This window comes from Amblyraja radiata, chromosome X (genome assembly GCF_010909765.2).
Source record: "Amblyraja radiata isolate CabotCenter1 chromosome X, sAmbRad1.1.pri, whole genome shotgun sequence".
Taxonomy (NCBI): Eukaryota; Metazoa; Chordata; class Chondrichthyes; order Rajiformes; family Rajidae; genus Amblyraja; species Amblyraja radiata.
This window is the reverse complement of record NC_045999.1, coordinates 8,782,795-8,797,575: the sequence shown is the minus strand read 5'-3', so window position 1 is coordinate 8,797,575 and position 14,781 is coordinate 8,782,795. Positions and strand designations below refer to the sequence as shown.

Genomic DNA, 14,781 nt, shown 5'->3' with positions numbered 1-14,781 from the left:
AAGAAATAAGAGATAAAATTGGTAAATACTGAAATGTAAATAAGAAATCGAGGCGAATGACTCTTTCATAACACTGATAAGCTTATTTCTAAAACCTAATATTGAAACAAATGGAAGTTAATGAATAAGGGACAATCGCTTTCTTAACATGGATGCCAAAATAAAATCATTTGTTTTGGGCAGCTTTTGATTTGGATTTTTAACAGAAGGAATGACAAAAGCAAATTCAATATTGCTCCACCTTGAATAAACAAATTTAAAAAAAGCAAAAGAAGTTTGTTCAAACCAAAATCTCCGTATTTGCTTAATTAATCTACAATTACAAGGCAGTGTGCCTGCCGTTTGAAGGATTTACACGGTAATGAAGCTTTAGAGGAGTCTAGACAAAGCTTTAATTTCTTCAGGGAATGCTGGAAGGACAGAAAAACCAAGCACACAAAAGCTACCAGTTCACATAATCTTTTTCTTTGTGAAAGAAAAATCTCCTTGACAGGCTAATAAATCAGCAGCCCTTCAAGCTGGCAGAAAGCCATAAAAGACAAAACATTGCATTACCATTATCCCTGAATTTGCCTAATTGTGTAACCAAAGGAACTAGTCCAAACAAGTTTGTGGTGGTGAAGATTGTGACACAAAACGGCTTGATTAAAAAATAAATTGCTCCAATGGAAATAACAGTAACAGTGGATTGACACAAAAAGCTGGTCAGACAGCATCTCCGGAGAAAAGGTATAGGTGACGTTTCGGGTCGAGACCACTTCTTCCTTTTATAGCAAAGATGATGATGAAATGGACAAGAGTGTAGGAGGTAGCACCAATACAGTTGTCAAAGAAGCAGACAAAGTGTTGGAGGAGTGTTGAGATTTGGCCCTCTGCCACAACTCTGTTTTCTCCAGAGATGTTGCCTATCAAGCAGGGGCCAACTCGCTGCCGTCGTCAAGGGGACTGAGGTTTGCCTGCCGTGGACCGATGACGGAGGACCCACCAGTAGGCCCGGCTCAAGAGAGTCAAGAGCAAAGATCCTATAGTGGAGCAAGATAGACCACTCCTGCTAAATGCAATGGATTGACGTGTAGTACGGAACGGGATGTGGGACTTTTTTCCATCCATTTCAGGAACCCAACCCGACCCGCAGTGTAATCAACGTTGCGGGGGAACAGTTTGTGTTAATAAATTAAAATTCTGAAAATGAGGAGAAGATTTTTACCAAATAACTTTTATTTTTACGAGGATGCTTCCGTAACCGGCTTCCGTCTCCGCACTATTATCCAATGGGATCTTTGGTGCGGAGACGGAAGCCGGTTACGGAAATGGGGCCTTAAATTACCCACGAATCTGCCCATGACCGTACTACGTCTTTTTCGTCGAGTGATCTATCTTGCTCGCTATAGGATCTTTGGTCAAGAGTGTTTTATTGCCATATGTCCCAGATAGAACAATTACATTCTTACTTGCTGCAGCACAACAGAATATGTAAACATAGTACACTGTAAACAATATAATAAATGAAAAAGTTCAGTGTGTGCATACATACACATACAAATGAACAAATAAACAATAATAGTGCAATAATAACAATATTAGTCTATGGAGTTCAGAGCTTATTTGAGGTTGTAGTGATTAATAGCCTAATGGCCGTAGGGATGAAGCTGTTCCTGAATCTGGACATTACAGTTTTCAGGCTCCTGTACCTGCTTCCTGATGGCAGGGGTGAAATGTGTGTGTGGACAGGGTGGTGTGGGTCTCTGATGATGCTGGCTGCCTTTTTGAGGCAGCGATTCCGGTAAATCCCTTTGATGGTGGGGAGGTCAGAACCCGTGATGAACTGGGCAGTGTTCACAACATTTTGCAGTCCTCTTAGTTCCTCGGCATTCAAGATGCCAAACCAGGCCGTGGGGCAACCAGTCAATATGCTCTCTACTGTACACCTATAGTTCAAGAGAATCCTCTGACGTATCAAATCTATACATTATTAAAGGCCATTTGTATACATTTTGGTATGTATAAAAATGGCCTTTAATAAAATCTGACAATGTGCACTTTAATCACATGTGATTCTTTCTATTACAAATCTCCAATTGTGGAGTACAGAGGCAAATAAATAAACGATGGGTCTTTGTCCCAAACATTATGGAGGGCACTGTAAGTACCACTAGTTGCCAGTCTATATGTCATTATCTATAACCGTCAGGTAAGACCAGACTTGGGATATTTGTTATAGTTGAGGGGGTAAACATAATCAAAATGTTAAAATTATAGAATATTATTTGATATGGTAGACAAGTAGATGGTAATTTCTCTCATGGAGGAGTCCAAAACCAGGTATCGTAAATTTAAGATAACGATCAATAAGGAATTCTTGCAAATCCTTTGTTCATAGAGCGGTGTGAATAACATTTGCCGCTGAAGTTATTGGTATAAATAATATAGATGTGATCACAAAGCAGGAAAGCAAGTGCACCAAGGGAAAAGGAATAGGTTATACACAGTTAGAATAAAAAGGTGATGTGAGAGGAATAGTAGCAATGTTGGGCAAGTCCAGAACCAGAGGCCACAGTCTTGGAATAAAAGGGAGGTCATTTAAGACTGAGGTGAGAAAAATCTTTTTCACCCAGAGAGCTGTGAATTTATGGAATTCCCTGCCACAGAGGGCAGTGGAGGCCAAGTCACTGGATGGATTTAAGAGAGAGTTAGATAGAGCTCTAGGGGCTAGTGGAGTCAAGGGATATGGGGATAAGGCAGGCACGGGTTATTGATAGGGGACGATCAGCCGTGATCACAAGAATGGCGGTGCTGGCTCGAAGGGCCGAATGGCCTCCGCCTCCACCTATTTTCTATGTTTCTATCAGTATAGATTGGTTGGATTTGTTCTGCCTATCTGCAAATTTTATGTAATTCCATAAAAATGATCGTCAATTCAAACTGGAGTTAATTAATAAAATGGCGTTTACCTTTCCATGACTTCGCTTCATGTGGGATACATAGAGGTCTCGTTCCGCAAACCACTGGAGACATTCACCACACGTCCAGCCCTGTGTCTTCACTTTCGACCGCCTCTCGGACTTCAGCAGTGGAGCCTCATCCTTTTTGCCGTTGTTTAAGCCATTAGCAGCTACGCGTGTGGTGGAAGCCTCTGCTGTCTGGCCACAAGACCTGGCCCTGGGTGGAGAACTGGAGCCTGGAGACTTTTCAGTGGTTTCCACAACATTGTGAACATCCTATTGTAAAGATAAAGGATTGTTACAATTACTCAAACAGTACTCTGAAAGTATTTAGTAGCAACTGCTGCACAAACTGATAAAGCAGTTCCAGCTCTATGCAGACAGATTGGAGGAATATGAAAAACACTACATCAGATAGACACAAAAAGCTGGAGTAATTCAAAGGGACAGGTAGCATCTCTGGAGAGAAGGAATGGGTGACGTTTCAGGTCGAGACCCTTCTTCTGACACGAGATATCTTTTATAAGATCAATAGTAAGCTATTCTTATTTCGAATGCTATCTTTAAACCAATGATTTTCAATCTATTGACTGTAGTGGGAACACTTTTGCAGCTCTCGGTCTCTCATGTTGGAGATTACCCACACAAATTACTTCCTCGATATCAGTTAAAATTGTATTTTATGTTATCTGACAGTAATGCATAGAAACTAATATGTTGCAATAACTATTTTAAGCAGTATGAAATGTCTACTGAACAAATTTTAAATTAGGACATTTACAAAAGCTCTATTATTTCAGATCCTGCAGAGTGAAGCTATTTAATTTAACTGATGGTAGGCACAGGGCAGAATTTTAGTCCATGCATTAGAATGTTTGTACAGAGCACAAGATGAATACCACTCGCATCTTCCTGTAATCTGATGCGGCTGTATAAAGTCCCATTCTCATGTGATCCTTGAAAATTCTTCAGATAATCTTCATCAATCATACAAAGCCTAGATGCATGATAGCAAGCTAGGATGCATGCTATAATGTCACATGGACTATCGGGTTATTTTATGAAGTCTGGCATTAGAGAGCAGTCCATATTATCACTAGCAACCCACGACTGTGGGGTTCCTTTACATAATGGTAAGTATATTCCCAATTACAGGTGACAAATGCTGATGCTTCAAAATCACTTTAGTTGAGAGATACAGGGTGGAAACAGCCACTGAGTCTGCACCGTCCAACGATCCCTGCACATTAACAATAACACACACACACACACACACAACAATTTCTTTACATTTACACCATGCCAATTAACCTACAAACATGTACGTCTTTGGAGTGAAACCCGAGAAACTGAATATCTCGGCGAAAACCCGCACAGGTCACGGGGAGAACATACGAACTCCATACAGAACAGCACCCGTAGCGTGGATCGAACCCGGATCTCTGGCACTGTAAGGCAGTAGCTGTGACATTCATGAAGATCAGACATAATCTTTTACCTCAGTGCCACTTCTTGCACTAACCCGTATCCCTTGAACCTTATTATCCAAAAAATCTGTCAATCTCTGTCGACAACTTAGTCTTCACAACTTGAGCTTGAAATGCCAGAGACTCACAAACGTTTAGGGTTTTTCTTATTCAGAGACTGCGACTGTTCATTCTAGACAATCCAGTATCTATCTTGTCAAATCTAAAAATAATTTTTGTACCAGGTCTTGGTTAGTACGTTGTTGAGTAGCAGTTGAAATGACGAAAGGGACAACAGTGAGAGGGACTCACAGAACTCCAGAACGTCTTCAAAGTGAGCACATCTTTAAGAGCATTTGCAGTGGAATGGTAGAATGAAGCCACAAGCAGATCTTCTTGAATATCTTCTTGAATAGGGTGGTATGGTGGCGCAGCGGTAGAGTTGCTGCAACACCAGAGACCTGGGTTTGATTCCGACTACGGGTGCTTGTCTGTATGGAGTTTGTACGTTCTCCGTGACCGCGTGGCTTTCTCTGCGATCTTCGGTGTTCTCCCACACTCCAAAGATGCACAGATTTGTAGGTTAATTGGCTTGGTATAAATGTAAATTGTCCCTAGTGTGTGTAGGATAGTGTGTGTGTGCGGGGATCACTGTTTCCATGCTGCATTTCTAAACTAAATCAGAGCAGGTCCCCCTAAAGCAGCATGGTGTAAGCTTCTAGTTTCTTATGTTCTTGTCTGCCGACACACAAATTGATTAAATTCCGGAGAGCATTGATCCTGTCTGCTTAATTCCCTTCATAGGATAATCATAAAACTGGCCTTAATTACAGGAATCCGGTAAACCATTTACTCCCTCTATCACGTATATCCTCTGTTAAACTAGAGAAAGACAACTTGTACACAATATTCCAGCTATCGTATCACCAGAGCCTTAAATAACTGCAGGAAGTGTCTTGAGGTGAGCAGTCTAGAATAAGCTGTCATCTAGCATAACGGTTATGAATATAGTTTTGGAGTAATTTGCCAATGTGGGCATGGTTTCTGAACTATCGAGGTTGTAAAAACCGTTTCTTTCATGAGCGCACAATAATCTGTGATTTTCATCAGAGAATGTGGTTGAAAGTCCTCACTGATGTAGCTCTACAAGACTTTGTTTCGGGCGCATTTGGAGTATTGCGTGCAGTTCTGGTCGCCCTAGTACAGGAAGGATGTGGAGGCTTTGGCGTGTGCACAGAGGAGGTTTACTAGAACAGTACGTGGATTTGAGGGTTTCAGCTGCAAGAAGAGAGACAATCAAGCGTCTTGTTGGCAATTTAGCCTTCAGACCCCAGAGCCCGGAATGCCAGAGTCACAAAGCTTTGTGTTTTTCTTATTCTGAGATTGCAACCCCCCTGTTCTAGACAATCCGGTATCTACCATGTCAACCCACAGAGAATGGTGGGGGCCTGGAACGTATTGTAAGGGATGGTGTGGAGGCAGATATGATAGTGATGTTTAAGAGGCTTTTAAATAGGCACATGGAAGTGCAAGGGATATATGTATGGATCATGTACAGGTAGATGAGCTCAATTTAACTTGGCATCATGTTTGGCATAAACATTGTGGGGCGAAGGGCCCGTTCCTGCGCTGTACAGCTCTATTCTGTTCTTTGTTCGATGATGAATTTAACGACACTGTTGTTGTCATCACTTGGGAGAGTTTCACACCTGAAAAGAGTGGTGGCAAATATGGAAAAAGTCATCAAAGAATTGCATACATGATTCCATTAATGTGCGAAATAAGGTAGGATGTGTGCGAGAAGTTGCACTATTCCGCATTTGTGCTATTTCAAATGCTGGGTGGGGGAGGGAATGCAAATGCAAGTAGAAGCATGATTCTTTGTAACGTTGGCAAACCCATGCACAAAGTGGGCAGCCTTGTTGCACACAATGATGTTAATTTTCATGGGAACTGGGACCTTGCTGAGAGGATAAGGATCAGAAGGAATTCCAGAGCCGAGGGCCAAAGCATGGTTGCTCATGACGCCCACATTGCACGTGTGGCTGATAATGTTATAGAGACAGGAAATCGTGGCCAGAGTGAAATTTAATAAAAAGGAAGGCAGCAGTGGCACAGTAGTAGAATTGCTGCCTCACAATGCTGGAGACCAGGGTTCGATCCTGACCTTGGGTGCTGTCTGTGCAGAGTTTGTACGTCCTTCCTGTTTACTGTGGCACAACATAGAATAGTGTATGGGTGATCGATAGTGGGCGGGGATTCGGTGGGCTGAAGGGCCAGTTCCACACTGCATCTCTAAACTCTAAAGCAGATTCAAGGGCAAACAACCTCCTCTCTCAAAGTTCTGGCATTCAGGTTTTGAAAGAGCAACCCACTCTCTCCTTTTCTCCACATCTTTATGTTAGACCTCGTGTATTTGTAGAAACAATGAACTGCTCCATTTCAGTTTAGATTATTGTCACGTGTACTGAGGTACGGTGAAAAGCTTTTGTTGCGTGCTACCCAGTCAACAAAAAGACAACACATGATTATAATCCACTTCTAGTGTATCGATACATGATAAGGGAATAGCGTTTAGTGGAAGGTAAAGCCAGCAAAGTCCGACCAAGGATAGTCCGAGGGTCACCAATGAGGTGGATAATAGTTCAGCACAGCTCTCTGGTTGTGGTAGATGCTGGTTTACAGGTGATTGATGGTCGGCGTGGACTCGGGGAGCTGACGGTCCTGTTTCAACTCTGTATCTCTAAACTAAATTAAAGGACCTTCTTCAGACTGAAAAAGGGTCTCGACCCAAAATGTCACCTATTCCTTCGCTCCATAGATGCTGCCTCACTCGCTGAGTTTCTCCAGCATTTTTGTCTACCTTCTGCTTTTGGTAAATATATGTGTGGCTAATGTGCCAACTGCACATAGATTGATGAGGTGAGTAAAGCATCACAGACTCCAGAATCACGGCAATGTAGTCAACTCTGAAAAGGTTCAGCAGGCCACGCTAGTGAGCAAAAGACATATCTTGAGAAATAAATGAAAAAATACTTCTAATTCAATTTTACAACGAACTATCATCCAATCTTCCCTCAAAATATTGAACATCCTGCCACTTCTCAAAAAGCTGTTATATTAATGACTGCTCATAAATGCCTTCCTGATCCAACTTCTACAGGTGCACAGTAGAGAGCATGCTGACCGGTTGCATTGTGGCTTGGTTCGGCAACTTGACCGCCCTGGAGAGACCACAAAAAGTAGTAAACACTGCCCAGTCCATCATCGGCTCTGACCTTCCTTCCATCGAGGGGATTTATCGAAGTCGCTGCCTCAAAAAGGCTGGCAGTAATATCAAAGACCCACACCATCCTGGCCACACACTCATCTCCCTGTTACCTTCAGGTAGAAGGTACAGGAGCCTGAAGACTGCAACGACCAGGTTCAGGAATAGCTACTTCCCCACAGCCATCAGGCTATTAAACCTGGCTCGGACAAAACTCTGAACATTAATAACCCATTATTTGTTATTATTTATTTATCAGTTTATCACTTTCAATAAAATAAGAGTTCTAATTGCGCTAGTGGCATCTACACATGCAGAAAAGAACAACGTACAAATGTGTTTTGTAGTCAATGCCTATTATGTTCTGTGTGCTGAAGCAAAGCAAGAATTTCATTGTCCTATCAGGGACACATGACAATAAACTTGAACTTGAACTGATCACTGTTGGGTTGCAGGTTACTCTTTAACGAACTGAAGCTCTCTTATAATTCACAAGGTATTCTCAAAATTAGTAGAAGCAACAACATGCCTGTACCTTCATTATTTTCCTTCTCTCATTATCACATATACATCACAAACCATAAGGTCTGCGGATAAGATGGAGACACGAGAGAGTGCAGATACTGGAGTCAGGAGCTAAAGCCAGGGTCGAACTCGAGTCTGTGGAGCTGTAAGGCAGCAACTCTACCACTGCGCCACTGGTAGAGGGAAATGGACAGCCGATGCTTTGGGCTTCATCTGGGCTGTTGATAATCTCGATTTGGTTGAAAGCCACAAGTAAAGGCAAAACCACTGGACTTACCTTGAAGTGTTCCATCATCAACTGTTTGTGCAGGTACACCAGTTTGCACACTGGACACTTGTAAACACACATTCTTAATTCGTTTTTGTGCTGCTCGAAGTGATTGCGTAGCAAGGCTTGCTGGTTGAATACAGTTTCACACATTGAGCACTTGAAAATAACTCTGCAAAATGAGAAATATTTGATATTAGCATTCCGCTAGTGATTACAACTTAACAATAAATGTAATTACAAGATGATAAATTCTTTAAAGGATTTCAAAGCAAATGGAGCTGTTGTCCAAGACAGAGAACTTTAATACTTTGTTAAAAACACTTTGAAGAACTTTAAATCTGTTATCTAATTAAAAGTAATGATACCATAGCCAAAAGTATGAGGCCAAGTAACACCGTATTACATTTCCAAGTCTAACCCCAGTGACATTATGGGGGAACTACTTATACAAGATTATTGCTTTGCACTTTCTTCTTGTCCTGTAAAAGAACTGAAAATAAGCTGCTTTTCAACAGATTGATCCAGAAATCCAACACAGATATTTTAGGAGTAGGAAGGACGAAGTGGCTGATTCGGAACTCTAAGCCGCTGAGAATGTTCTTCCGTTCCGACGTCGGAGTTTCGATCATCCCGGCGCGAGGGCCTGAACATCGGGCCATCCGTAGCAGCGACTGCAGAGGGCTCGGGAGGCCCCGACCACCGATGAACAAAGAGGAAGATGACTTCCCTCACAGTGGGAAACGTTGGTTCTGCTGTGTGGGGGGATGTCCATGTTAAATTCTATCGTGTGTTGTGTTCTTTTTTTATTCGTATGGCTGTATGGTAACTCAAATTTCACTGTACCAATTGGTGCATGTGACAATAACTGTAAACTTGAACTGCAGATGCTGGTTTAAACCGAAGATAGGCACAAAAAGCTGGAGTAACTCAGCAGAACAGGCAACATCTCTGGAGAGGAGGGGGTGACGTTTATAGTTGCAGACACAAGGTACTGCTGATGCTGGTTTATAAAAAACGGACACAAAGTGCTGGAGTAACTCAGCGGGTCAGGCAGCATCTCTGGAGAACATAGAAAGGTGAAGTTTTGGGTCAGACCTTTCTTCAGACTGATTATAGTGGGGGGGGGGGGGGGGGAAGAAAGCTGGAATTCATCCTCTACGTAATGTAGATTAATTTGATAGGCCCAGTCTATGTGTAGGTTAAAATTTTACCACAATATTGTCTTACCTCCCTGATGTGCACTTCTAAATGTCCTTACTTATATCATTCCCGACTACATCTTTGCTATTTGTTAGCCTTCTTCCAGAGATGTGTCTGATTCCCGTCCCCCATCATACTTCTACCAAGTTTGGCAAATAAATTGAAAATAAAAATAAAACCATAAGACATAGGAGCACAATTAGTTCATTGGCCCATCAAGTCTACTCCATTGTTCAATCAAGGCTGATCTATTTTGCCCTCTCAACCCCATTCTCCTGCCTACTCCCCGTAACCTTTGACGCTCTTCCTAATCAAGAACCTATCAATGAATCTTCACTTTAAAAACACCCAATGACTTGGCCTCCACAGCCATCTGTGGCAAGGAATTCCACAGATTCGCCACCCTCGGGCTCAAGAAATGTTAACGTGCACTTGAATATGTGGTAAAAGAAGAAGATTCAAGGAAAAGATAAACTAACGTTTATGTAAAAACTCTTGACAATCCACTCTCCAAAAATGTGGACACACTAGTGATTCGGCATGAGGTTCACCAGGCATGTTTGCTGTGTTCTCTCCCCATTCACAGCTCCCACACATCGGGGCCCTATTTCCCGCTCTGCATTTAAACTTACCTGCCTATACAGCATTTCTTATATTAATCTTAATAAAATATATTGTGGTATTAATAAAAGTGCCATTTAATAACTGGAAAATTTGTCAGTCAGGCAACACTAACATTTCAATTGGCCAGTGATCAAACCTGTTTGGTCACTTGCCAACAACATAACTTCTCCGCTCTCTTCTAACTCACATTTTCTTTAATTTCTGTTTTTTATTAAAAACTCCAACTCCTTAGCTCTCTAGAGAGCAGTGAAAGAGTTAATATTCAGTTCAATGTAAATTAGTGAGAGATAATCACCTAAATGATGATGATAACCGCTGCTGTGATGTGTTGCATTTACAAAAATTACTATTTTCCCACTAATTCACCCATGGAAAAGTGGCCATGGAATCATTAGGCAGCAAGGAATGTGTTTGATTTTTCTTGCCAGGTTTATTAACTTGTGTGAAGGAAGGAACAGCAGATGCTGCTTTATACTGAAGATAGACACAAAGTGCTGGAGTAACTCAGCGTGTCAGGCAGCAGCTCTGGAGAAAAAGGGAAGGGTGACGTTTCAGGTCGGATCGCTTCCTCAGACTGAAAGACTGATAACTTGGGTGTTCTTTGAACCCCTGTTGGTGCATCAAGCAATTGGATTGATCGATTCTTGGCATGCAAAAGTGCCCAGCAATCTGTTAAGAGTTCACTATCAAATTTCTAAACTCTTCCAGTGAATGTGACTGTTTTTTAACTGGCTTTAAAATATGGCAGCTCACAAAATTTGCAATAAAACACATTGAAAAGTTACGTGAAAGAGTAGAAAAATAATAAGACCGATGAAATTTTGGATTTTCATCAACTAGGAAATTAACATTTTTTCCCATTAATCAGATATTTATCTTTAGCATCAGATGTTACGAGAGACAAGGGGATATATTCATTACTTGAAAATTTAGTAATGGAAAACAAAACATTTTAGTTTAGAGGTACAGCGCGGAAGCAGGCCCACTGAGTCCATGCTGACCAACGATCCCCGTGCACCAAGATTATCCTACACACTAGGGACAATTTATAATTTTTACCAAAGCCAAATTAACCTATAAATCTGTACATCTTTGGAGTGGACTGGAAATTGGAGCACCTGGGGAAAAGCCATGTGGTCATGGGATGAACGTACGAACTCCGTATAGATAAGCACCCGTAGTCAGGATCGAACCTGGATTTCTGGTGCTGTAAGGCAGCAACTTTACCGCTGCACCACCAGTGTAACCTTCAGTAGAATTCTTCCTCATCAGTAAATACGAGGGGGCAAACTTAACTGAGGCAGCTGATTAATCAAATATTTTCCTAGCCACTCCAGCTCAAAACTTGCTTTATATACCGGCTGGTCAAAGGGTGCCGAAGAAAGCATTGCATCCACAATTATACAACCCCGTGTCTGTAGAAGATCCAATGATAGTGCAGGATAGATAAATAAACAGTGGGGCAAAGAAACAAGGTGCATCAGCATGGTTGAGTCCACATTAAATCAGGGACAGAAAAACATAGAAACATAGAAAATAGGTGCAGGAGTAGGCCATTCGGCCCTTCGAGCCTGCATCGCTATTCAATATGATCATGGCTGATCGTCCAACTCAGGTCTGTTGATTAGTTTAAAAGACCAAACACAAAAATTAATAACTTGTATATGAGACCGGGTGGCACGGTGGGGCAGCGGTAGAGTTGCTGCCTAATGCCCCTGTCCCACTTAGGAAACCTGAACGGAAACCTCTGGAGACTTTGCGCCCCACCCAAGGTTTCCGTGCGGTTCTCGGAGGTTGCGGGTGGTTGCCGGAGGTTGCAGGTAGTGGAAGCAGGTAGGGAGACTGACAAAAACCTCTGGGAACCGCACAGAAACCTTAGGTGGGGTGCAAAGTCTCCAGAGGTTTCCGTTCAGGTTTCCTAAGCGGGACAGGGGCATTATGATGCCAAAGATATTTGAAATGAAACACATTTCATTGTGTTTCTAATTATAATTATTGATTAAATGCATGAAGTAAATTGTGGCTTAAACATTCCTATTCAAGAAGGAAGCAAGCTTGACAGCGATGAGAAATGAATGGCTTTGGAAAATTGTAAGTCAACTAAGCAGTTTAATTGCTCTATGGAAGAGAAATTGTATCCAACGTATTTGTTAGAGATCTCCGAGGATGTATTAAGCAGGATGGGTAAGGGAAAGCTGTTTATGTAATATACTGGGATTTCCAAACGGCATGTGATAAAAACTTTACATAAAAGGTTACTGTATGAGGCAAGTGCTCATGACATTCAATCTACTATATCAGCAGCATCATAGAGGTCGGACTAACAGAAAGCACAGTCAGGCCAGATAGTTCATTTTGAGGTTAACCATCTGGGGTACAATAGGGATAAGTGTTTGACTATTAACTATCTATGTAAATAATGTAGATGAAAATAGAAAGTACAGTAGCCAAATTTGCTGATGCTAGGAAGATAGATGGGAAAACAAGCTGTGAGGAGAGCAGAGTCTGCAAAGACACATGGTAGGTCAAGGGTAACAATTTAATAAATGGTTTACAATGATAAATGCACGGTTGTTCACTTTAGTATGAAGAACAGAAAAGCTGTTAAAATAGAACCTTTTTTTTTCCAATGGAAAGTGACTACAGATGCCCTCCTAAAAGCTCCAAGCACCCGAGATAGACACGGAAAGCTGGAGAAACTCAGCGGATCAGGCAGCATCTCTATTTATGGTGGACAGACGCAGACTTTTGACACTGAAATAGCATCTGCAGTTCCTTCCTACACATCCAGGCACCCGAGTTTGATCCCGACTTAGGTGCTGACTGTGTGGAGCTTGCATGCCCCCGCATGCTCCAGTTTTATTCCACATCGCAAAGATGTGTTGATCGTTGATTGTCTATTGTAAATTATTTCATGTAATTAATTGGTGTGATTAAACAGGTTATGTCGATACGCTCAGTTGAGGGCCAGGAGCAATTAAGATGCAGCTCGTGGACATTATTAGCCACTTAAAAACATGGCTTATTCTTCATGCTTTGACGTCCAAGAGAAAGCGATGGATAAATTATCTAGAAAACACAAATCCTTCAAATTGATTGTGCAATTAACTTAGAAAGAAAACCTTAGGAGAAAGCAGAAAAATCACAATTGTGGTTGCATTTACATCAAATAATTGATTAGAGTGAAGCAATTCCATCATGAAACCAGATCCACAGAGAGCAACACACCTCACAATGAAGTCGTCAGATGTTGGCATTTGTGTTACACTGGGTGAATGATTGATTTATAAATTGATAGCTAAATTAGACCATCCCGTTCAAATATTGCGTGTCCTTAAATTATCCATTGAAGCATTAAGCAAACAATATAGAAGATAGACACAAAATGCTGGAGTAACTCAGTGGGATAGGCAGCATTTGTGGATAGAAGGAATGGGATGTAGCCTGTCTAGGCTTAGAGTTACTGCAGCATTTTGTGTCTATCTTCGGTGTAAACCAGCACCTGCAGTTCCTAGTTTGTATTTCCATTTGAGCCTATTATTAATCCAGATAAGCTCATGCAAGTATCTTGAACTTACTCAGGTGGCGGATGTTTAGTTAAAGGATGCTGAGAACTGTAATGGGAGCTGGCGCTCTGGGCAGACTTGAAGGCCATCGGACAAATTGTGCATTTGTGGAAAGATTCAGAGTGGGAAACTTGGATGTGCGTCTTGATTGTGTTTGTATCGCTGAAGATGCCCCCACAATGCGTACATCTGTGCAAAGGAGAAAGAGCTAAATGTAAGAAACAGTACAAATCATTGTGACCATTTCAAGTTTAAAAAAAAACCCTAACTTTTCATTGGTAAATAGATGGCACTAACAGATGCTTTTCACCCCTCTGCTCTTTGAAGCCCAGCTTAGCCACACATCATAAGAATGGCTCGTACTCAAATAGAGTTTAGAGAGATACAGCGTGGAAACAGGCCCTCCGGCCCTCCAAGTTCACGCCAACCAGTGATCACCTTCTATCCTACACACTAGGGACAATTTACAGAAGCCAATTAACCTACAAACCCGCACGTCTTTGGAATATGGGTGGAGAAATCCACACGGTCTTCAGGAGAAAAATATATAATGATTATAAAAAATAAACAGGCAAAATAAGGAGGAAAATCTAAAAGGAACAAATATTTCTTAAACATAAATTCAAACAAAATAAAACTAATTTCACTATAATGGTTATTGCCACATCGTGGAATAATCAGAATCTAGTACAATGTCTCCCTTGTTGCCACCATGGCACTATTGAAAACACCATGTAAGGCTTTTGAACACCTTTCAAAGGTCTGCTATGATTGCAGGAGTCAAGAATATTTGGCCAAATTACCCCTTTCAGGTGAACCTCTTTGCCATGAGGAAACAGCTGGAAATTATAATTGAGCTCATAAGGATTCCAACTACATGAATATGCAAAATTCCTAGAATATCTAACAGTTTGTGTAA

The 14,781-nt window shown here is 41.5% G+C and overlaps 1 protein-coding gene across 2 annotated transcripts in view; it reads right to left on the bottom strand.

The window, feature by feature from the left end:
* The window catches only part of znf592 (zinc finger protein 592), a 127,021-nt gene that overhangs the window by 14,954 nt on the left and 97,286 nt on the right, over positions 1-14,781 (bottom strand). For both annotated transcript variants that reach the window (XM_033015011.1, XM_033015012.1), the window contains exons 5-7: positions 13,875-14,051; positions 8,479-8,641; positions 2,952-3,218 (exon numbers count right to left, since the gene is read on the bottom strand). In XM_033015011.1, the coding sequence (XP_032870902.1) occupies positions 2,952-3,218; positions 8,479-8,641; positions 13,875-14,051 (607 nt within the window). The remainder of the gene's footprint in view (positions 1-2,951; positions 3,219-8,478; positions 8,642-13,874; positions 14,052-14,781) is intronic.